General features: G+C 42.6%; 1 protein-coding gene across 1 annotated transcript in view; it reads left to right on the top strand.

Moving 5' to 3' along the window:
* Window positions 1–8,497: 8,497 nt before the first annotated feature.
* Window positions 8,498–25,333, top strand: part of LOC100550844 (40S ribosomal protein S20) — a 19,618-nt gene continuing 2,782 nt past the window's right edge. Inside the window, exon 1 of the mRNA XM_019614038.1 lies at window positions 8,498–9,213. Within this exon, the coding sequence (XP_019469583.1) occupies window positions 8,513–9,213 (701 nt within the window). The 5' untranslated portion in view covers window positions 8,498–8,512. The remainder of the gene's footprint in view (window positions 9,214–25,333) is intronic.

Genomic DNA, 25,333 nt, shown 5'->3' with positions numbered 1-25,333 from the left:
ATTGCAGAAAGTTGCAGAAAGTGTTCTTTTTCCATATAGCCATTTCCCCAGAACGAATTGTTTTCCAGGAAAGTAAAAGACAGCATTTGCTATGAAACTGCTTCAAATTCACATTTCATTGTTCTTCAAAATATATATTACTAACGCCCTGCTCTTCCAATTCTTTAATTTTTAGATTTTTTCCTGTTCACCAGTCTGAAAGAAAGGATCTTTCCAGAGTCATTGACTGTGTCATACAGACACTTTTGCTTTCTTGTGACTCCCAGCTGTTTCCTCTGAACTGACTTATCACTTCTGTGTCACAGGTTTCTAACTGAGAGTTGGCCGTGGTGTGGTAAGAATCAACAGCTCTACAGATGGAGGAAGAGGCAGTTCCTGTCTTCAACTGCTTCTTGTGCAAATTTGCCTGAAAGGTATAGAAGGAAGGTGAAGACATAAACTGTAGTGCAGCACTGAACTATCTAAGATTCTGCGAAGCCCCCATCGCTCCCCTGAGAGAACTCCTCCCTGTCTCACTCTGGTAGATGGTGTCATCCACCATAACAGAATTAAGATGTTCTCCTTTCAAACTGATACCCTCTGTGACAAGTGGGAGGTGGTTATATGGATGGCATCTGTGTTACATTCAGACATCTCTTTGCAAGATTGCTCCAGAGCTTTCCCTGCTAAATTTCAGAACCTCTTCCAAGACTTGAAGGAGTTGGGTGTAAGGTTGAAAATCCTTGACATGACAAGAACCTTTGTTCTTATGCCTCATATAAACTGGCACATCTTCAACAGGGAAGGGGATTTTTGTATTTTTCTTTCAAAATTTTCTTATTTCTTAAAGGAGAGAGTAAATTCTTTCTTCTGTATTAACTAAATAGGTAAAAAGCCCAGGTGTCCCATCTCAATTTCTGGAAGGCTAGAGCTAGGCAAAAGGGCAGAAGTTTGGAGTTTTACCAATATACTGAGGGGCTTTCAAGCTCAGTGAATTCTTTTTCACATCTTGCATCTTCCTTTGGCAAGAAAAGAAATTATGCTTTGTTAAAAGAGACATTTGGAAAAATGACTGGCATTGTACAAAACCACGGCCATTCATCCCTTCCTTCTCTCTGCTGCAGCCATCCCTATCCAAAACATCTGTAAGAACATACAGAAAAATGGTCCTTCAATATCATCTGTATATCTGGTCTCTGCCCTATAGGAATAGAAGAAATAGATTATTATGCTTTCTCCCTTTGCTCTCCCTTTTTTCCTTCCCATCAATAAGTGTGCCCTAACATACAGAATGTTTGGGGCTTTTTTGACAGAGAAATCTAAACCTGTGACCCAGAGCTTCTGTTAGGCTTGCAAGAACTGAGCAGCTACATGCTGTTGGCTTCCCTCCTTTGCAAATCAAAACATGTATTGCGCCGGATTGAAATTTGGGTTTCTGAAGTGGCAGTTGCTGTAGTTGACACAGCAATGGCATGAGATCCCAAACAGGCTGCAAGTAGGCCAGCAAGATAAGCTGGATTATAAAATTTAGTGTGTACTTACAAGTTTGGGAAACGTAATAGAGGATTAACTACTACTTATCATTACTAGCTAGTGCCCTTGGCAAGCAGACAGCAATGTCTTACTTCCATTTTTTGAACATCAGTGAAGATAGTGATGTTGGAAAAGACAGACCACAGTCGTGTGAAGTAACAAGTTCCTGGTCACATGTTATATTCCAGGTATTTCAAAATAAACGTTCTCAACTAATAATAAGCACAGTGTGTAATATCTTGCCCAGTATTTTTACATATACTTGCTTGTTGCAGCGACCAACATGTCTTCAAGGAATCAATGTTTTCTGATTAGTAAGTATTTTTTAAATGTAATTAAAGTTGTGTTTTTTCCATGCCATTGCCATCCCACAACTTTGTCTCCTTCAGGGATGTTTGTGTCATAAAATCACCAGCTACAAAGCTCGTTTGCCACCTGGTGCACCAAAGATACATCGGCTAACAGCAGAACACTGTGGATTCAGGACTGTAATGCATGCTATGATTGGTTTGAAATTCATTTGAATTGGGAGTTTGCCCATGGCACTGCTTTTCACTGTTGCACTGTACAAAGAAGAATGGTACAGTGTAATTTCATATAAATCATCAATGGGTGTAAATAATGCAGAGTACCAAAATAGTGACAGTTTCTGAAAATCAGTATATTGCTTAAACTTTTGTGTATATATATAATATATATATTATATAATATATAATATATAATATAATATATATATATATACATATATATATATCTTCTTCAAAAGCATGTGCGTGTATTGTGTGAATATATGTGCACATGTATACATGCATGGGGAAACCTGGAAAAGTTGAGAAATACATTTTGTTTTACTTCAAAAAATGTAAGCATGGAACTTCAGTGTTTTTCAAGTCCAAAGTGAATCACGCAGTTGGTAAAGGTATCTCCCACTTAACACAACGCTTGGTTTCCCAGACACATTGGAAGAGTTTCTTCCAATTACTCGATTTATCTACGAGAGGCAGCAGTTTATCTGCAGGGTGCACAGCCTTCTGTGAGGAAGGTGTTTGTCAGCTATGCCTGTGTAGCATTAGATAGAAGTTCAGTAGAAGAGTTCTGTGGGCTGTGCCTTTGAAGCCCACCTTTCTGTGGGCTTATTGCCTTTTTATTAAATGGTCGCACACGTGGTCATGGCTACATACTTAAGTTCTCCCACAAGTACACTGAAAATGAAAATAATATATACATTCTGTATGACTGAGGGGACGTAAGATAAAGGAGCAACCTTCAAACTCTAACACAGGAGCAGGAATTATCTAACACTGAGGACAAGAAAGCATAGACTAACTTGCCAAACTCGCTGAAATCTGTCCTGCTGTGGCCTAGTGATCATTATAGTCACGGAGCTGGGTGTTATCAGTGGTCAGGGGTTTTGTGAGATGCTGGGACCCACTGGGATCCTTCCAGATATCACCTGCAACAACAAGGGTTCAGTCCCAAGCACCTGAGCTACATCTGCTGTGCCTGGGAAAGCAGCTATCACTGAGTGGTCACGTAGCACTAACATTGTCCCATAGGCCCTTTGCTGCGGGTGATTCACGTTGCTCACTGAGCACAGAAGCCATTTCCTGGTCCCTAAGTTACAACTCTCGAATTCCACCATTGCTCTTTGTTATCTCCCCACAACCCAGCAAAGCTGTTTGTCAGCAGTGCTACAGGAGCAGGACTGCAAAAGCACTCTTGGGCAATGTGGCTGGAAGCATTGTATGACGTGCCTGCCTTATGACAGCAGTAATCCCACAGGGAGAGTCAGCCATATCTGTGTCACCTGAAAGTGTTCTGCGGTCCATAGTTCCACTTTTGTCATCCTCACACCTGAATTAAGACCATCTCAGCTTGTCTCAAGGTGCTCTTCTGCAACTGTGATATTAACCCACAGCACCACGTTACCAGTTGTTTTCCTTGGTCCATCTGTGGTCAGAGAGGCCACAGCGAATGGGCTATGAAACTCCCCTGCTTTGCTTCAGGTGCCTTCAGGTAACACCTCAGAGCATTGCAGCAGGGAGAGCCTCTGCTTGGTGCTCTGAAACCTTTCTGGGATGAAAATAAAAAATATCAAGCAACTGTTTGGCAGTGTGTGTGTTTGAAACTTGATCTTATTATTTATAAACTAGGATTTAACCTTTTAAAATGTTTATTACTATGGCTTTATTCTAAAGAAGTGCTGTAAGATCACATCGCAACTCCCACAGATGCGTTTGTTGGCATTTAGATTTGCCTCTCAGCACATTAATGAAAACTTGTCTGCATTTGCTACTACAAGGTGTCATTTGCAAAGTAACCAAACTCTAAAATACAAACTCTATTCACTTCTGGCTCATCCTGGCAGTTAAATAAACAGTTGACTGTGGCCTATTCTCAGAGCAGGCTGTGTGTATGGACTGGCTTCAAATGATGTGCATCGCTTACGCCTGCACAATTGATTTTATCAGAACTGCTCTCATGCAACTCAGAATACCGTTAGAGGCCTATGAGGTGTGACTGGAAGCAACACTTGCACTATGAAAAAAGTGAGAAGGAATGTAAGTTTGTCTTCAAACCCCAAAGTGAGATCACAGAGACTGACAGCAAGTGGAAAAAAAGAAAGCTTTGATTTAGAAAGGGTAAGGAAACCTCAGAAGTCACAAAGACACAGGCTAAGGAGCCATGTTGTTTTCAGAGTAGAATAAGTACTTAGGAGATAAATGTAGGAATTCAATAGAAACACAGTGCTACCTTAATACTGGAAAGCACTTCTTAGAAGCCACTGAACACTCAGGCCTAAAAGGGGTTGGTGCATTTTTTACCGAGCAGATGCACAAATAATAAAGTAATGGTCATGGAGAAGAATTTAACTATATGCTTTAAGAACAAAGAGGACAGACTCTTCAGCAGGGACTGTTGTGATAGCACAATGGGAAATGGGAAAGACAGAATGAAGAGAGATTTAGACTGGATATAAGGGAAAAGTTTGTTACAATAAAGGTGGTGAGGCACTGGAATAAGTTGACCAGAGAGGTGATGGGTGCCCCATCCCCGGAAACATTCCAGGTCAGGGTGGATGGGGCTCTGAGCAGCCTGATGCAGCTCTAGGTGTGCAGGGGAGTTGGACCAGATGGCCTTTAAAGGTCCCTTCCAGTTCAAACAGTCCTATGATTCTATGAAACTCTTTGAGATAGTTCTGCCCCTAGTTTTTATTCTTTTTATGGTTTAGACAAAAATGTGGCCGTTAGCAAGCATGAGAGCAGTGTGTCTTGATCAAATGCAAACTCCGCTTTATAAGGAAGGACATGGGCATTTGGTACATACCTGCTGTGGTGTGCTGCACCTGTATCTGTGTTAGACTGCAGCCTTTGGTATCAGAGTTGTCCTCTGTTTTGCAGATCTATGAACAGTGGTAGTAACTAGCAGTACTGGCAGATGGAGTTCTTGGAATACAGCTGAATACCCATGGGTAATGCTGTGGTCCTTAGTTTGAAGCATGGCTGAGGCTGAGAAGCTGCTGCAGCATCAAAAGTACATTTTATTGTAGAAGTGTGTCACTGAAGCCTGGAATGTCAGGATCCTGCCACAAGTTATTGGCACTGCCACATACTGCAGCCCTCAGGACACAGGCTGCACGCTTTGCTGTTATTCAAGGCCTTTGACATGGTCCTCCACCGTATCCTTATCTCCAAATTGGAGGGATGTGGATTTGATGGGTGGGCCACTCGATGGATAAGAAACTGGTTGAAAGGCCGCAGACAGAGGGTGGTCATCAATGGCTCTGTGTCCAGGTGGAGGCCAGTAACAAGCAGCATCCCCCAGGGGCCAGTCTTGGGACCGGTGCTCTTTAACATCTTTATCAATGACATCGATGATGGAATCGAGTGCACCCTCAGCAACTTTGCTGGTGACACCAAGCTGAGTGGTGTGGTTGACACGGTAGAAGGAAGGGATGCCATTCAGAGGGACCTCAAGAGGCTGCAAAGGTGGGCCCGGATGAACCTGATGAGGTTCAACACGATGAAGTGCAGAGTTTTGCACTCGGGCCGGAGGAATCCCAGGCATCCATACAGACTGGAAGGAGCGGTCCTTGAGAGCAGCCCTGTGGAGAAGGTCCTGGGGATCTTGATAGATGAAAAGCTTAACGTGAGCCAGCAATGTGCCCTTGCAGCTCGGAAAGCAAATGGTATCCTGGGCTCCATCAGAAGAGCGGTGGCCAGCAGGGACAGGGAGGTGATTGTCCCCCTCTACTCTGCTCTTGTGCGGCTCCATCTGCAGTACTGTGTCCAGGTCTGGAGCCCCCAGTACAAGAAAGACAGGGAGCTGTTGGAGAGGGTCCAGAGGAGGGCCACGAAGATGATCAGGGGACTGGAGGACTCTCCTATGAAGACAGGTGAGGGAGCTGGGCGTGTTCAGCCTGGAGAAAAGAGGGCTGTGGGGTGACCTCATTGCAGCCTTTCAGTACCTAAAGGGAGCCTACAAACAGAAGGGGAATCAACTCTTTGAAAGGGTTGATAACTGCAGGACAAGGGAAATGGTTTTAAGTTGAGGGAGGGGAGATTTAGGTTGTATGTGAGGGGGAAGTTTTTTACTATGAGAGTGGTGAAGTGCTGGAACAGGCTGCCCAGAGAGGTTGTGGATGCCCTGTCCCTGTATGTGTTCAAGGTATTCAAGATTGGATGGGGCCCTGGGCAGCCTGGTCTAGTATTAAATGTGGAGATTGGTGGTCCTGCATGTGGCAGGGGGTTGGAGATTCGTGATCCTTGAGATCCCTTCCAACCCTGGCCATTCTGTGATTCTGTTATTCTGATACTTCTAAAAGTTCATATTACATGCTTGTTCTTAATGACGCTTCCAGCAGCCAAAACTCAAGACATGCTGAAGTTCCCTGCTGGTTCACACAGCTTCCTTTTTCCTTACGTTGCTGGAGAAATATCAGCAACTGGGAGGCTGAAGGCCTCCCCGGGTGCGCAGTGTGGGTTCTCCTGGGGAAGGCATTGTGATGAGGGGGGCTGCCAGCCCAGCATCCTGCTTCTGGGCAGGGACAGTGGAGCTGAACGTGGCAAGGACATCCTGCAGTGGTTGTGTCTCAAGAGAAGCAACTGGGCCGTGTTGAGAGAACAAGAAAATATGTTCTAAAAAGGATAAAAGCCTGGTTGGTTTTAAATCAGCTCTAACTGCATTTACAACAAAATGAATTGGATGTCCCCCTGCTCCAGCCCTCAGCAGTTGGCTTGAGACAAGTCGGCTACGTCAGTCTGCTTCAGCCCCAAAATACACCCCTCTTCCTGTTCAAGAGATTCGGTGTGTTCCCAAAGAGTAATACATTCTTGCCACGAGAGGAGAAAAACAGAAAGGTTTTCAGCAGAAAAGGAAAATTACTGAAAAAAGACATGGAGTTTGAAAAAAAAAAATACAATTGGAAAGTCTGCCATATTATTCTGAACGAGACTGCAGGCAAAGAAATTTGGGAAAAGTCCTAACACTAACCCTCTGGTTTTTGTTACAGTGTTCTGCAACATTAAAGATCTCATAGAGTTATCCTGCAATTCCTGAGCAGGTCTGCTCACAGACCTTTTGTCCACACCTGGCAGTACTCCACTGACTCCTCTCCCTCACCCAACCTTCCCTGTTAAGCTTCTCTGTGACCTTAACATTGGAGAAAAAGTTGCAATGTGTGTACTTTTTCCACGAGATAGATAAAGTTCTTGGAGAATTCATAGCAGAGATCACTTCTCTGCTGTCTTTATGCACTATATGTCACATAAGACCGTGCCAGAATTAGAGCCTCTACGGTTGTTGCAAAATAAACCTTCAGAAGTCATTTCCGTCTCCAGTATAGGTGGATTTGCTTATTACAGCTTTTTGTCATCATCACAGCTCACCTACTGAGAATGCATTTCTTGTGAAGATTTTTAAGTGGAGCCATCGTGCAGGCATACAACCCCAGCACTGCTGGGACCTGATGTCTGTACTGGTTGCTTTGCAGCATATTTAAAACTGCAATGAGGTTCCTTCTTGGTGTCCTCCACTGCCCCCAGGTGTCCCAGCACAGCTGATGTCAGAGCAGGGCCCTGTCTCTGTGAGATCCTCTTGCATCCCCAGCTCTCCAACCTCTACTTTGATAACAACTCCCACCACACGTTAGCACCTATTTATCTAAATCTCCCTTAGCTTATCTGTTTCACATCACTGGGTGATAACCCAAGTTTTGTGTTCTCATTCATCTCTTGTTGACATCCAGATGAAGGACCTGAAGGATAAGGAAGTGGGAAACGGAGACCAAACTTTCCAATTGATTCGTCTGCAAGTATGGAAAGATACTTGCTAGAATGTTCGAAAGCATTTAGCTGTACAAAATGAAACCCCTGTGCATAATGCTCATTGCTATAGCCAATGCACGATATGTGATGCTCATCAGCCAGTCCTTTTGCTACTGTTAGGCTTACCTAACCACCCAGAATGGGTAGACTTGAGCAACCAAACCCCTCCTATCACACATGAGTTGCAGGTCCCTTTAAACTCACTTTTAAATTTAGTTATGCCTGCCATAGGCTTACCAAATGCTAGTGGTTACTATCTCAGCTGTGTCCTCTGAAAATAACCCCGAGTTCTTCAATGCCTTTGACAATTATCACTGTTGTCTATAACTCCAGCAAAATGCACTCAGTTTATTTACTGCCAGCCCATTTTGCTAGAGATATTCATGGAGCAAAGTATCTTTCTCATCTCTTGTGATTAAAAATCACGCAAAATACACGTGAACTAATACATTTCAGTTTGAAATCCATATACCCTTACTTTCTAGAGATTTACTTAAGGGTGGAAAAAGAATGTTCTCAGGTGCACCTGATTATGGGGTCAGCTTATTGAGACAGATGCAGATCATTAGGGGTGGGAGGGGGAAGTTGTGCAGAGAGAATAAAAGAGCCTTTGGAAAATCCCATGAAGAAGCTTTCTAGTCTATTGTTCTAGTAACTTTTTCTGGCATCTTATTATGCCATCACCTATTCCTTTTAATAGCTTTCTTCCTTTGGAGCTCTCCCCATCTGCAGACTTGAGACCTTGCAGCAGCCCTGCAGTTATCCCTGGCAAAGATGGAAAAGCCTTCCTAGGAGGGACTCCCTCTCCCAGGACACGTCGCCTGCCTCCACGCTTGGCCTGGTGCTCCATTGACTGGGATCAGCTCTGCCTCCTGCAGCCCCTGGGCTCTGGGGGTTTTGGGGCTGTCTACAAGGCCACCTACCATGGTGTGACTGTGGCTGTGAAGCAGGTGAAGAAGAGCAGCAAAAACCGGCTGGCATCCCGACAGAGTTTCTGGGCTGAGCTGAACGTAGCCCGACTGCAGCATGATAATGTGGTGCGTGTGGTGGCTGCCAGCACGTGTGCTCCTGCCAGCCAGAACAGCCTGGGCACCATCATCATGGAATACGTTGGCAACATCACCCTGCACCATGTCATCTACGGCACTAGAGATGTGTGGAGGCAGGGCGAGGAGGAAGAAGGAGGATGTGGGAGGAAGGGTCTGAGCATGGAGGAGGCTGTGTGCTACTCGTGTGACATTGTGACTGGCTTAGCCTTCCTTCACTCGCAGGGCATCGTGCACCTCGACCTGAAGCCTTCCAATATCCTCATCACTGAGCATGGAGCGTGCAAGATCGGAGACTTCGGCTGCTCCCAGAGACTGGAGGAAGGCTCGTCCCAGAGCCACCATGTTTGTCAGCAAGGGGGCACGTATACCCACCGCGCTCCTGAGCTCCTCAAGGGTGAGAGGGTCACTGCCAAAGCAGACATCTACTCCTTTGCCATCACCCTCTGGCAGATTGTCATGCGGGAGCAGCCCTACCTGGGCGAACGGCAATACGTTCTCTATGCAGTGGTAGCCTACAACTTACGCCCTTCTCTGGAGGCCACCATCTTCCATGAGTCACTGGTGGGCCAAAGGCTTCAGAGAATCATCAGCTGCTGCTGGAAGGCTGATGTAGAGGAGCGCCTCAGTGCAGCCCAGCTGCTCCCCAGCCTCAGGGCCTTGAAGGGAAACTCCTAGGGGAACTCAAAGTTACTCTCAACTTCTTTCCCTCCACTTTTCCTTCAAAAATAATGACTGTAGCCTCTTTGACTTTGATATTTTTATATTTAAAAAAAAGATGTTTTGTTATAAGAAAATAAATAAAGACATTGAATGAATTTGTTTTTTGAACTACAGAGGGGATAGAGAGGTAAGGATCAAGGTGTTGGTGAGAATAGTTTTTTTTTTTTTAATGGTTCCTTTTTTAGTTGATCTCTGGTGTGCTGCCTCAGAGGAAAAACTGGGGACAAAGAAAAATCATTTTCAAGTACAAAAGAGTGCTGTTTCTAGATAGCATTTTGTATATAACATTCTCGGGTATTTCCAAATTTGAGACACATGTAGTTCTTTAGATTAACTAGGCCTGGGCATTTGAGATTTTCTTAGACGAATACAGAGCACCAGTGTTTGTTGTTGTCTATTCCTGTTCTTAGAGGTAAGTACACTGTTTCTGAAGTGGAAAATGTAAAATACCTTATCTCTCTGTTGAAAGGAGGGACCATCTTACATTTAATAGCCTCTGCTTGACAAGAAGATGAATATACTAACAAGCTGTTCTTTTCCAAGTTTCCAGTCTTTTCATGCTACCAGGTGTTTGTTGGAACTCACTAGCTGGTATATTGTAAACTACAGTTATCTGAAGTATTACAAGAGCATCCCGTGTGGAACAGAAAGTTCCTAGATCTTGGAGATAGAGTAAACTAAAAAACAAACAAACAAACAAAAAAAAACCAGATAATATGAACTGACAGGGAGATGCATGGATGCAGAAGCCTCAAACTGGGGAAGGAGTGCAAGCAATTACTCTCTCTTCTTAATACGTGGGTCAGATACCAAAGAGACTGGAAAGGAAGGTTGCTTAAAGCAGTAGTAATGCATTTGCCTAAAATGTATATTGTTGAACAAACCTCTGCTCATGACTGCACTGTTTCTTATCTAATGTCTTTCCTAATCTGGTTGTAACGTGTCTGGGAGAGGAACTGCTCTAGGCAATGTTAGAGACAGAGAGCTCTGGTTTTTCATTATAGATCTGTCTAGATCTCAGCCCTTATCTGGAACTATAAAGATCTGGCTGCTGTAGCTGTTACTGTCATTCTCAAGAACTACATAAGAGAGTAAGAGTGAAGTTTTGGTCCAATTGTTTTTATTTCCTCCCCCTTTCTTCCATTCTGGAGGGGAAAAAAATAATCCCAAAGGCCATTTGAGCCATTTTCCTGGTTTCTGACATGCATCTGTTCCTAGCCCCGTGAAATCCTGGAAATGAGCAACTATGTATATTTGAGATGCTTCTATAGGTCTTTATAATGTTCGGGTTGTTCCTCGAAATTCATGCTTTATAAAGCAGAGCTAAGCTTAACTCTTTCTTTCTTTCCTGTCCCTCTGAAGTGGAACTATGCCTGCTGGAACTGAGAAAATGTTGTAATTTTTTTTCTCTGTCAAAATAATTATGCTATAAAACCAGAACTTGTTTTACATGTTGTATAACTTCTCTTGATTGTAAACAGTAACTATCTTACAGGAGTTGTTATAATGAGCCAATTCCTTTTTACAATGATTAGCTAAGGGCACATAAAATAAACTGTCAGATAAAGCCATTGGTGCATCTCACATTAACTTCAAGCTGTAGTGGATTCTCTTTCAGGATAGAGTAAGAACTCTGCATGGTACTTAATATTTAGATACATTGTAAGATGCTGTCATAACAATGTGTTTGCTTTTTTTTTAATAAAGGGCTTTTCCCAGAAAGAACAGAGACCTGTCAGAGCATGTAGAGCTGAGTTTAAAGAAGTAAAAGCCCATCTCAGATTGAATCTGATGAGGGTTGTGAAGAGCAACAAGAAGGTTTTTACAGGTACATCAATAGCAAAAGGAACAGTAGGTTGAATCTGGGCCTACTGATTAATGGGGCAAGAGAACCGGTGACAAAAAAAGAAGGAAAAAAGGAAAAAAACACTGGGAGAAGTACAAGGTATTCATTTAATGTTTCTTCACCTCAGCTTTTAATGCGAAGACTTGCATTAAGGAATCTTGGGCACTATTGAGACCAAAGGGAAATATGGAGCAAGGATGACTTGATATAGGAAGGAACAGGTTAGGGAACATTCAGGCAAACATGTCATACACAAGTTCATGGGCCTTGATTGAGTGCATGCATATATGCCAAGGGATCCAACTGATGTCACTGTTAGGACGTTCCAGTCTTGAAAGGCTGTGACAAGTGAGGGAGGCTCTGTCAGACCCACAGAAAGCAGTGTCACTGCTATCTGCAGACCATCAAAAATGAGTGCCTAGCGAACTATAAGACAGTTAACTTCACATCACTCCCTCAAGTAAGTGGTGAAACAACTGATTCTGGAAATGATTCCAAGCACATGAAGAGCAAGAAAGTAATTGGGCATAGTTAGCATGGATTTACGAAGTCCAGCTGGAGGTCAGTCACCAGTGGTGTACCCTGAATGTTAATACTGGGGATAGTACAGTTTAAAATCTCTATTGATAATGTGGATGACTGGACTGTGAGCACCATCAGCAAATTTGCAGGTGATACTGAATTAGTTGGAGTGGTTGATACAGCAGATGGGTTGTGCTGCTATTCAGTGGGACCTTGCCAGGCTGGAGAAATCCGTTGATGGGGATCAGTGAAGGGAAACGTAAAATCCAGCAACTGAGGAAGAAGAGACCCAGACACCATTACAGGCTCAGGGCTGACAGTCCAGGAAACAGCTGTGCAGGAAAGGACCCAGAGTTCCAGACACCACGTTGAACATGAACTAGCAATGCGCCCTTGTGGCAAAGGATGCCAACAGCATCTTGGGCTGCACTGCGAAAGGCATTTCAAGTTCCTCCAGAGCATTAACAGATGAGATTATTCTGCCCCCACCACACCAGGCTGCCCAGGGCCCCATCCAACCTGGCCTTGGGCACCTCCAGGGATGGGGTGCCCATAACCTCTCTATGGGCCAGTGCCAGTGCCTCTCTGAGTAAAGAATTTCTTTATAACATCTAATTTAAATCTCCCCTCTTGTACTTTAAAACCATTTCCCATTGTCCGTTTACTATATGCCCAAGTAAAAGTTTGATCTTCTTCCTGTTTAGAATCTCCTTTTAAGTACCGGAAAGATGCAGTGAGGTCTCCTTGGAGCCTCCTCATCTCCAGACTGAATAAGCCCAGCTCCCTCAGCCTGTCTTCTTAGGAGAGGTGCTCCAATGCTCTGATTCTCTTCATGGTCCTCCTCTGAACCTGCTGCAACAGCTCCATAACCTTCTTGTGCCGGGGGCTCCAGGCCTGGAGGCAGCACTCCCGGTGGGACTAGAGAGGCAGAGTAGAGAGGGACAATCATCCCATGAGGATCATCGAGTCCAACTGCTTGCTTCACACAGGATCACTGGAAATTCAAACTGTGCCTGTGGTTTTAAGTCAGAATAAGTGTAAAGGACTCCTCATCCCTAGTTTATTTTCTGCATTCCTGAAGCTGATTGCCAGCAGCAGATGAACCTAAACATGGGTTCTATTGAAGGCCTGGAGAAAGTGCTACAACCAGGTAATTGTAGTTTATCAACATCTTTCTATAGCTACTGAGCATGATATACTTATGAAACCAGTGCTGATGATCCTTCCGCTTTCAGTGTGGGAGGCAGAGGTCAAAGAAGGTAAGAGAATTTTTTTCTATTTTATCACTGCTTTTGATGGAAGGAGGATGCTGATAGCAGTGTTTGACATGATGCAAAACATAAAAAGGATCATCAGTTTTTTAATCTGTGGTCTAAATGCCTCAGCAGGGTATATATGAAGACACAATGAGCTTGGATGGCTGAACAAGCATTCTTGTCCTGATCAGCTCAGTAGGGCCTTGCGTATTTGGAAGTATGTGGTCCAGTATTGCACAGATTCTGATAATGCAGCATCACTGGTGCTGCAATGCATCCGTGGGCTCTGCCCTTCAGCCATCTGCCAGCCAGTGTGCTCTGTTCAGTGTAAGAATGATACTAAAAGTGGGCCAGACCTTCTCAAGCGAAAGTGGCCACATCATCTGGGCTGTGCTTTTCAGAAGGAACAGAGCCTCATCTGTCCCAGTTGGTAAATGCCAGATCTCTCATGTCTTACCATCAATTCAGTTCCTTAGTTTGATATCTCTATTTTTCTTGGAGGCTGAAGTATTCTTATGTTTATTTAATAGCATAACTTTTGGCACAGCAAAGTGCCATTTCTGGGATCTTGAGATTGCTGTGCCATGCCACAGTGACTATCTTCTTACTGTGAGCTCTTTTTGTTTATGTTCCCGGTTCTAAGCGGGACCCCAGCACAAGCTGCCTTTCTGGCTTCCAGCTCTGCAGCATTGAGTTAACTAGTCCAAACCAATTAGGGTTAGCTGCTGCCTCATAGCAGTCCTGAGTAGCCACAGTCTGCAGGGAAACTTCAGCTAGTTCCCATCAACGCCCTAGTGCCTAACTACCACATCTGGCTGCCTTTACTAATTTCAGACAGCTCCTATTAAAAAGGACACTGTGAAATGCTTGCATTATCTTGCACAGTCATCAACAGCAGTTGCTTTGGACATGTTAATCACGTCAGAGTGTTACATTTTATGCTTCCTTGATTATACAGATAATATTGTCTACTATGGGAAAGCATGAACTAAAAGTTTAAACTCCAGCCTCTTTCTTTTTCAGTAGTAAATGGCATCCAGTCCTTTCCATCAGATTTGCACACTCAGCACTGGTGAGGCCACACCTTGAGTACTGTGCTCAGTTTTGGGCCCCTCTATACAAGAAAGAAATTGAGGCCCTGGAGCATGTCCAGAGAAGGGCAAGGAAGCTGTGAGGGGTCTGGAGCACAAGTCTTATAAGAAACAGCTCAGGGAACTGGGGCTGTTTAGTCTGGAGAAGAGGATGCCCAGGGAGAGCAGAGCCTTGTAGCTCTCTACTGTGACTTGAAAGGAGGTTGTGGTGAGGTAGGGATCAGCCTCTTCACCTTGGTAACAGCAACAGGATAAGAGATAATATCCTCAAGTTGCACCAGGAAAAGTTCAGGCTGGATATTAGGAAATGTTTCTTCACAGAAAGAGCGCTGAGGTATTGGAACAGGCTGCTCAGAGAGTGGTGGAGTCACCGTCCCTGAAGGTGTTCGAGAAACATGGAGATGTGGCACTGAGAGATGTGGTTAGTGGGCACGGTGGGGATGGGTTGGTGGTTGGACTAGATGTTCTGCTTAGTGGTCTTTTCCAACTTGTATGGTTCTATGATTCTATAATTTTATCTAAACATCCAATTTGAACTTAACCTTCAGAACAGCCAGTACTAGGGAGTACTGTAGTGGTTTTAGATCAAAATTAAATACTAGATTAAATAAAAGAAAATAAAAGAAATAGGATGGAAGTAGCACTTTATTTTTTATTTTTATTTATTTATTTTTTTATTTTTTGCAGGAGGAAGCTGGGAGCATTGCTGTTAAGCACATTTGTTAATTAAGCAGCAACTGTTGTTTATTTCACTTTTACACAGCTTGTGGCTTCCCATCAGTGGAGTGCCCCTGAAAAGCCTGCCTCTGGCTTATTAAGTTGTTTGCTTCTCTCTCATTGGAGGCTTCTTCTGAACCTTCTGGACCTTTATGAGGTGAACTGCATTGCATATCACTTATCAGAGAACTCAAATGCAAACGATTTCAGCAATCACGATCCAGTTCCTTTAAACTGTCTATTTTTACCTTCTATGATTATAATATAAACACAGGCATCTAGTTTTATTCTCCGCAGCAAAGAAAATGAAAAAATTGTTTTACAGAACACCACAAATATTTATAAATTCAATAAGGCTTAAGTGGATGCTTCACATTTGTCTGTCTTATTTTTTTCCCACCACTACTTACCTATGTTTACAAATTCCTCCTACTGAACAAAGACAAAAACAGTGGTAGAAAATGACTATTTTTAAATATTAATATACTTTGAATATTTTACTTATACTTTATTTTAGCCATTCATCTGCCACAAATATCTTACACAGTGTTCAAAGAGCCTCTTTCTATGCTTCAGTTAGCCCAGCTGCCAAATATTTGTCTGCCTGTCAAATGAGCAGCCTTAAAACCAGTTAAAGAAAGAAAACGGGAACAACAACAAAAAAAAGCCTTCTGGCTTCTGTCCCAGTATGCCATCAGCTCAGGATGCCATGGGACAATTCGATAGCAGAGGCACCATTGGACCTGGACTTCCCAGTGCACAGGGCTGAGCTGCCGTGCTCCCTACCCAGACTGAAGTTCAATAGCCCGAGTGTTCGGCAGAGCAGGGAGGTGACTGCATTTGCCTTTGCAGGGCACCTGGGATAATAGGGTAATTCATAACTTAATAAATATTCTACTGCATATGTGCCAGGCTACAAAGAGTGAAGTAGGCTGAATATTGGAAATGTAAATGTCCCTCTTTTTAAGTTACTCCCCCCAAAAGGGGCGGAAGGAAAGGCAGTTTTATTTTCAAGCCATGTGTTGTTTTCAGCCACCTCAAAAATGGTGAAAGGCTTTTGATTCACGTGCCACCGGTGAAACTGGCCCCAGAGACAAGTACGGAAAGCTGCACCTTAACAGGGGTATTAAAATAGCTGAGTGTAAGTCTGCCAGTTGATACACTGGGCAGACTGCATTTTTTTTTTTAGTGGCAGTTAGTAATATGTATCATGTAATACAGCAAGTATAGGCAGACAGATACCATACACTTTGGCCAACAGTTTCATTAAAATGATTTGCAGACAACACGAAAGCCACACACAAAGCATTCAAAGGAATACATCACAGCTCGGGTCCCCTGAGCTTCTCTTTGCATATAAAGTGACAGAACTTCTCCAGACCTCCAGACACCTACAGCTGTCATTCCCTGGGTACCTCTGGGGAATGAAATGACTGCCAGAAGTTGTTTTCTGACTTAAAAGGGAGAAAATGGATGTTCTTAAAATTTGGTTACTCAGTCCCCTCAAAGGCTGACTTTCGGAGGAAATCCATTTCTTCAGTTGTTTTTGAAATTCTTTTTTAGCTTTGTATATTTAATATTACATTCTTTATTTTAAAAACAAACAGTGTTAGTAAAAGTGCCCTAACGATTAAGATGAGCACAATCAGACAAAAACGATAAGGGCAGTGTGAAAGAGCCATTTGTGCTCGGGAACAAGAGGTGGCTGGAGGAGGCAACAAAACAAAACAAAACAAAAAAAGAAAAAAAGCAATTTCCTACAAGCTACAGTCAGTGAGGTTCTCATTGAAACATTCTTATGGTGGTGTTTGAATTTCTGTCTTGTATCCTCGAGGTGCCTGCTGAATAGACCAGCAGGACCCCATATGACTGGATCTAAGAGACTTCAAGCAGTGTTTAAAATTGGGCAAGACCACAAACTCGGTTCAGACAGGTCACTGGCAACCATGGGCCACAGTAGTTTGGTTCAGCTGAAAGCAGCACAGCCTTCCCCTCACCCCCATACTCCAAAACCCTACTGCCCTAGATCATTAGAACAAAAAAGCGACCAACTGGACTCATTCTGCCTATCAGTACCAAGTCCCAAGCTACCCCAGAGATTTTTTTCTTTCTTTCCTTGATGACTCCACTATGAGCTACTTAGTATGACAAGTTACTGTTATCCTTCAATAACACAAATGGCTTAGCAATGTATACAACCACACCAATAATAGCGGATTCTCCACTGAAAAAGAAATTTCTTTTGTATATAGAAGAGAGTAAGAGAAAAGAGTTCAATTTCTATATCAAAGGTGTGTTTTATTTTTGTTTTTGGTTTTTTTTTCCAGGAAACAGAAGCAGTCCCTAGGTATTAGCATATACATTTGTGCCAGCCAGAACAAAGTGACTGGCTTTACCTCACACCAGGAATATTTCACAAGAGTGTATTTGAAGCAGTTTTTCCTCTGAACACATCAGGGACTCTCAAAAAGGAAATATATCTGCTGCAAGTTCATGGAAAGGGGGGCATTGATAGAATGAAGTGGAGGCTGGGTGGTCTCAGAAATATCTTTGAACAGTCATGGTTATAGAAATATTATGTTGTAATATAAGTATTTTATACTTAAAATAAAAACATGAGATCATAACGCTGAAAAAACTGCAGGTATTGATATTTATTTTATGTTTTTCAGGGGGTATGGCTACAAAACTCAAAACCACCTTCTATGTATGGAATAGAATTTAACTTTTGCTGCATAAAAATTGAATATATATGACCATAGCCCTCTGATGTTATGCTATCCAGTTTTCAACAGGTAGGTAATACTGCTTCCCTCATGTTGATCTTTCTGATTGTTACAGGCGTATAGTGAAAAGACAAGGGGAAATGGTTTTAAAGTACAAGATGGGACATTTAAATTAGATGTTATAAGGAGATTCTTTACTCAGAGAGTGGTGAGGCACTGGCACAGGCCCACAGAGAAGCTGTGGATGCCCCATCTCTGGAGGTGCCCAAGGCCAGGTTGGATGGGGCCCTGGCAGTCTGATACGGTGGGATCTTGGCAGTTCTGCCCATAGCAGGCAGATGGAACAAGATGGTCTTTAATGTTCCTTCCAACTCAAACCATTCTATGATTCTGCAGCCATGTGCACCCTAGAGTAGTTGCTCTTAAAACAATTTAAGCACCATTGCAGGGGAAAATATCCTCTTTTACTTTCTAGTATTTTTAATAGTACATTTCCTGGGACACCAACAAAACAATATTCCTTGTAATTATAATGTTTTACAGACCAATACGAAAGGAAATGTACAGCCTACATTTTCATTACAAGGCAATTGGGAACTTCTGCTGTATACTTAGGTCAAAGACACATTTAATAGACTTCTCTTTGGCTACCTTAAGTTCTCAGCAGAACTGACTCTTCTGTGGAACAACATTACAAACTCTACAGTTGTTCCTGCCCCCCAGTCACAACCTCATAATGTCTAAGCAGTAGGCTGCAGCTGCCATTCTACCACATTAGCTTTTTGAGAAGTTAGCAAGCCCTTTGAAAACAAAACTTCTTGGTCTTTGATGCCTCTTGGATCACTTTCATGTTACATTTTGGATCTGACCATCTGTTATGAACAATCACAATGTAACGATTCCCTTAGTAGCTACTAATTCCTATTTCTAAAGGACAACTTCAACACCAAAGTATCCCGTTTTGTTCCAGATCCTAAGTTTTATGTTGTTATTCTTGTTTCCATCAGTTTTTGAATAATTTAACTTTGATAATTCACACAGGGTCAGGCCACAATAGAAGATGAATTACTGAATTGGCTTTTGTTTTCACTTACATGGGAGGGCTGGGAAGGGCATCTCTTCACAAGTCTCACAGAACTCAGCCTGACACTGGAACATAACCTCAATAAAATTGTGAGATGCAACCAATCTGCTGATCTAACAGTCCTGAACCATCAACACGATGATTCCCCCTTGCTTTAAATCTCTTTGTTATCTATAGCAAGGATTTACAATCTTTTCCTAGTGCTTGCAAACGTTCATCATCTGAAGACCAGCTGGCACAAGAATATTGTAGGAAGGAAACTAATCTTGAAGTGATGAGGAAAAAAACTTTGGAGGAAAAAAAAATAACACAAAAAACATGATGCAGCAACGCATTTGATATCAGGAGGCTAGCCCGTCAGTCATAAAGCAGTGTGAGGTCAGAATCATTCCTTACATTATCCCTGCACCATGACAGGGAGGCAGCACAAGAACCGTGAAACAATTCCCTCCTACTCTGTCTCGACACAGAATTAGATTAGATTAAACTGGTCTTTGAGAGAAAAAACTGTAATCGGTGACTTCATAACAGGATTCTAAAACAGAAGACATCACGAGCAAAATGTATGTCTGCTACATATATTGGTAAACATAATTACTACAAAAGCATCAACGTTTTCTTCCTCAAGGACAGACCTCAGCCATGCAAATCCCCTGCCATTGGTAGCTTTCCACAGACTCTGTAGGAGGCAGACACTAGGATGAAAGACAACTCTACAGTCCCTTATTAGCACAAAATGTATTGCGGGAGCTCGTACACACTGCTCATTCCTCACACCTCTGAGTACAGAACCTGTAGAAAAGCCAGTGAGGCAGGCAGCAAACCAACACCTGTGATGGAAGCCACTTCCTATTCAGTTAGAGCAGCTTGTTGAGGTCATGTCAGCCTGAGGTGAATAGGTGCAGTTCTTAATGTCATGCTACAAACCATTGCAGTATTCCTGCACAGTCTGTTTTTTTCAAAGTCACAGATCATGACAAACAATGTCAAATAGTAGAGTCTGAAGTAGCAGAAGCAGAATTGAAAAGAACTGTGTTGTTTGGAATGTTGTTTTTATACTTAATTAACCTTTCTACACATGCAGTTTTCTCTGGTGATTTCTAAAATGAAAACTGGATGCAGAATCAGCAGTTTTGTTTGTGTCCACTAGATCTGCTTTTACTAAACTGGAGCTAGGGGTTTTCTGTACAGGAACTGCATGGCTCCCTGCCTCGTGGTAGCATTGCCTGGATAACAACAGATGGCATGGCAGGAATGCAAGTGTCAATAGCGCGTGTGAACCGAATACCCAAATCTGGCTGTTCTGACAGGTTGTTTGCCCAAAAACTGATAACACTAAGGGGAATCTGACAATAACAAAGTTTGCTTAAGACAATGATCATCCAGATTAAACAGTAACCAGGGGATTAGCAAAAGAAAAGAACTTGAAAGGAGGTATCCTCCCCATTGCACACTGCATGTTGCTGCCAACCCATCCAGCTTGGGGATATGGGTGAGGGGACAGCCAGCATGAAGCCACAGCCAGACCCATGCTTTCGCCAGCATGGTGAAACATGGGCTGGCTGCACAGGAATGCATGCCTGCGTCTCCAGCTAGCACTTAGAAACTTGTTGCTATCTTACTTCCATCCTGAGCGTTCAAAGATATGTTGCGCTGACGTACCACATATTCAGCTTCACCAGAAATGCTAAGTATATTAACTGTTAAGCATTTCTACTGCTATAATTTGTATCCGAAGAATAAGGCAATGCAGGTTGACAGAGAAGCTTTAGGGAAATCAGGTCAATGATACTGGAAGCCAGCTACAATCTTTATCAGCAGTAAAGTACTTATCTGCAAGGTAAGAACTTGCGATAGTTATGAATCTCACACTGCCCATTTGAAAGTTCCATTATCATCACTATTTGTGGCAACATTTATCACCTGAAAAGGACTCCATCAAGCACAATTGCTCTTTTTTCCAAGTCATGGATCTAGTTCATATTCTCCTCCAATAAGAAATTAAAGAAAAGAGTGCCTGATACCGGTAATGTTTTTATGGCAAGCTCTATACCAGAAGTGACCCAAAAACTTAAAAGGGATAGGCTAGGTATGATGTAGAATTCCAGCTTTGGGCTAGTGCTGAAGCATGTAGCTACCCACCTGCACACATCAGTCTTTAGAAAACGAGGTTGTTTTCAGTTCTGGCAGGTCTTCTGGAAGAGTTTCAATAGCTGAAGCAGCTGTAGGCACTGCAAATATAGATATTCAGTCTACAGGGGGATAGTAACAGGATCTACCTAACAGCCAAGCAAAGAACGCATCGACTTCTCAGAAAAGATACAACTAAATAACTTCGAGTCAAGACAAGAGGATCTACAGATATTTGCAAGTAAAACCAAGCAGATGCTGAAGGCTTTCCTAAAGCCCTTGAAAAATGCTTTCACTGGATTGCTGCACTACCTACTGATGATTTCCTGAGAAGCCTCAAGTATGATCCCGTTTCACAGTATTTTATGATCAGAATTTCAAACAAAATCTCCAAGAGTTTGTTCAGTTTCAAAGAACTTGGAGAAGGAAGTCAATCCAACGTGCTGTGACAGTACAGTAAAATGTATGGACAACTAGATATTAGAATTGATTTGATGTTAGAAATGACCTCACAGAAGAGTTAGCTTTTGGTATTGACTTTGTTCTAAATTGGTGAGTACAGCCTCTCCTAAAAATAGTCAGTTTAGGTGATTTTCTAGCCCCGTGAGCTGGAAGATGGACTAGGGAAAAGAGAAAACAGATTAAGCATACAGTAACATGCAACACGAAGTGTTGATGTGAGATGTTGGAGCAGATCCAGAGGAGGCCCACAAAGATGACCAGAGGGCTGGAACACCTCTCCTCTGAGGACAGGCTTAGAGAGTTGGGGCTTTTCAAGAGAAGGCTCCAGGAGGACTTTATAGAGACTTTCCAGCACCTGAAGGAGGCCTAGGGAAAGCTGGGGAGGGTCTTTTTGTAAGGGTATGTAGCAACAGAACAAGGGGAAATGGTTTTAAATTGGAAGAGGGTAGATTTAGACTAGATATTAAGAAGAAATTCTTTACTGTGAGGGTGGTGAGACACTGGAACAGGTTTCCCAGTGAAGTTGTGGATGCCCCCTCCCTGGAAGCATTCAAAGCCAGGCTGGATGGGGCTTTGAGCAGCCTGGCCTAGAGGGAGGTATCCCTGCCTTTAGCAGGGGGTTGGAACTAGATGATCTTAAAGGCCCCTTCCAACCAAAACCATTCTATGATTCTCTATGATTCTATAATTTTGAAAGTAAACAGGAATATATTTTGGCAATGTGTTTATCATCATTGAAAGTAAAGACTACAAGCTTAGGCGGGTGTGATCCAGGCCCTGCTTCCAGTGAGCTGACAGCATTATATCATCACTATGAAATACAACACAGTAAATTTAAGGAAGCTACTGTGCACACTGTCAAAAAGGGCATGAAATTAGAATAAATTTAACCCAAAGGAGCAGCAGAGTTAACAAGCCAATCTGCAGAACCTGCAGAGTAAGTCTGTCCTCTGAACCACGCAAAAGTGCAGTCAGACTTCAGAGATTAGCACTCACCTTTGCTTCAAGAACAGTCACTGTAGTCTTTCAGAGGGTGCTGAGAGCCAGCACGTGCTGCTTGTTCAGTCATGTAGGTGGATGTACACTTGAGCTATGACTACACTGGCTCTGGGTGGGACATACAGGAGGTCTCCTCAAAGATTCTTTCTGCCACATGAGCAAAGGAAGACAGAAGGTCAGCTGACGTCTAGACTAAAGGGATTTAGATTTGTAGAATACTGGGAAATCTTTTTTTTGGATAAAAGTCTATGATTTAGACCCAGTCACCTGGAAAATCTTCCCAGGCAAAACCTGGCAAGATTAAATTCAATGGCAACAATCAGCTAAAAAATAGGATGATCTACTCATCACAAATTAGAGATGTTCAAGCTAAAATTAAGCAGAGGACCACACATGATGACAAGAAACCTACTCCCAACACATACATAGTTAATTAACAGGAGTAACCGAATTATAATTTGGAAGCATGACTTGAATTTAATGGGTTTTATTTACTATAAGAGAAATAGGCATAGTACAACAGGTAAATTAGGATCTAAGAACTGCAGAACATTCAGAAGGTAAGCAAAAAATTATTTTGATAATGGGTGTTTATTTACCTGTGTGAAGAGCAAGGAGGAGTAATTTTTATTCTTTTCTTAAATAATGTATTTCAGAGAAAGCAGAAACTTTATATAAATTGCCGTTCTGTGTGTTGTTTTTTTTGGGGGGGGTGTTGTTTTTTTTTTTGAGAGAAACAGCAAATATCACAAAGTTCTAACAATAACTAAGGAAAGCTTTAAACATAGGAACTAAAGGAAGACGTTTTTTAAATCAGCAGCTCAATAGCTCGCATCCAAGAGTTTTAAGAGCTGGCAAAGGAGACTTGTGTGCTGTTAATGTGGATTTTCCATAAGCTTTCAGAAATCTGGGGAAGCTCAAGAAAAAAAGTCTAACAGAAAGCTGAGGTTGTGCCAAATACATATATATATATAAAAGCATAAGAAAGGAATAAAATCAGGAACTTACTTTCAACTTTGCAGTACTCCCAGGGGAAAAACAAAACAAAACTAAATAAAAAGAATCCTTGGTATAGAAACAAAAAGAAATGACAAAATTTTATTTAAATTGTACAGCTCAAATTAAATTTAAAGTTGACTGTATTGCTCATGTGATTAGAGCATATGTCTATGGCAATGATATGGCAATAGGAACAGCACTGGTATAACTTATCTGTACATGGATTTATTCAGTACAACAGCAAAGAAGTGGCATAATTGTACACAGATAGCAAGCTGCAAGTAAATAAAAACCAGGGTTACAGGTCTGTGTTGTCAGTGAGGAATTGGTCATATGTCTTTCTAATTGAATCCCACTAGAATTAGTTCTTGGCTCTAAGCTATTTAATATTTTATCAGTTAATCTGGAAATAAAGTTCAGTACTAACATTCATCAAAGCTACAATTAAACAGTATAGCAAGACAGCTGATTGAGAACCATTTGAACTACTGGAAAATTAAGTGTTTCAGCATGGTCGGTGTGTGGTTATGCACTTAACGACAAATATAGAACGCTTGTAGGATGGAAAACTTCCTCAGGAAATTGGAATAGCTGATAATGGAGTAAATGTGGAGTCTTTCATAGAATCATAGAATGGCCTGGGTTGAAAAGGATCATTTAGTTTTAACCCCCCTGCTATGTGCATGGTCGCCAACCACCAGACCAGGCTGCCCAGAGTCACATCCAGCCTGGCTTTGAATGCGTCCATGGAAGGGGCATCCACAGCCTCACTGGGCAACCTGTTCCAGTGTCTTACCACCCTCTGAGTGAAAAACTGCTTCCTTATATCTAACCTAAATCTCCTATCTTAGTTTAAAACCATTTCCCCTTATCCTATCACTATCCGGCCTCGTAAACAGTCACACCCCCTCCTAAGGTCAAAAGGAAGGTCACAAAGAAGGAGCAGAGAGGACAGAAGCCTTTTGAGGATCCTCTTGTAATCCATCAAGGGCTCAAGTGAAATGAAAAATCATAACCAATTTCTTGTTTCTAATATTATCTTTATGCATTATTGAGCTCAAAATTGTTAATATAATTGTTGAAGAGATTGGGAAACAAACAACCAGAATCAAAAGCTGCTTTTGCTGCAGGGAAGAAGAGGAACAGGACTGCTATCCGAGCAGATTTTTGAATAAGGGATCTTCCTTGGCAAAAGATACAGCAGCCCTCTAGGGGTAATGGGATGTTGGCTTCTGTACTCATATTTATTGAAGCTGCTTTATCAGAACGGATAAAAACGGAAAAACGGATATGCATCAAGTTGCAAACCAATACATAAGTAAGCGAGAGACTATGAAGCATAAGTACAGGTGCTGTGACTGCACAACTAGCTCACAATTGAGCACCACAATGCAGCATTGGCATACAAGTTTATCTAAGTTGCAAGACTCAGACCACGTGAAGACCCGAAATATTTGATCAGGGAGAACAGATACATATAAGGGCAGGGTGCCAGATGAAACTAAGTTCGGGTCAAGGTGCCGAGCCGTCTTTCTTCAACAATCACAATCATTACAGAAGAGCCTGAGCAGCCTTGCGGGCAGCAGCAGCAGCAAAACTCGCTTTGTGACTGGCTGCTATCTGCGGCCACAGCAACGAGCGCTCTCAAGAGAAGACGCCGACAGCGCGGAGCGCGAAGACTCCAATAAACAAAACGAATTCAAGTCCCTAAGCCCAGGAATGAACGAAACCAGCGTTCTTCCTTCACGCTGCTCAGGACTCCCGCGTCACAACTCCGGCAGCACAACCAAACAGACTTCAGGACGGGCTACGAAAGCTCCCTCACCCACCAGCCGACCACGGAGCACGGCAGAGCCACACGCCCACAGCCGCCACTTCCGGGCGCCGGCCCCGA

This window comes from Meleagris gallopavo, chromosome 3 (genome assembly GCF_000146605.3).
Source record: "Meleagris gallopavo isolate NT-WF06-2002-E0010 breed Aviagen turkey brand Nicholas breeding stock chromosome 3, Turkey_5.1, whole genome shotgun sequence".
Classification (NCBI taxonomy): domain Eukaryota; kingdom Metazoa; phylum Chordata; class Aves; order Galliformes; family Phasianidae; genus Meleagris; species Meleagris gallopavo.
This window is presented reverse-complemented; position numbering and strand designations above follow the sequence as displayed.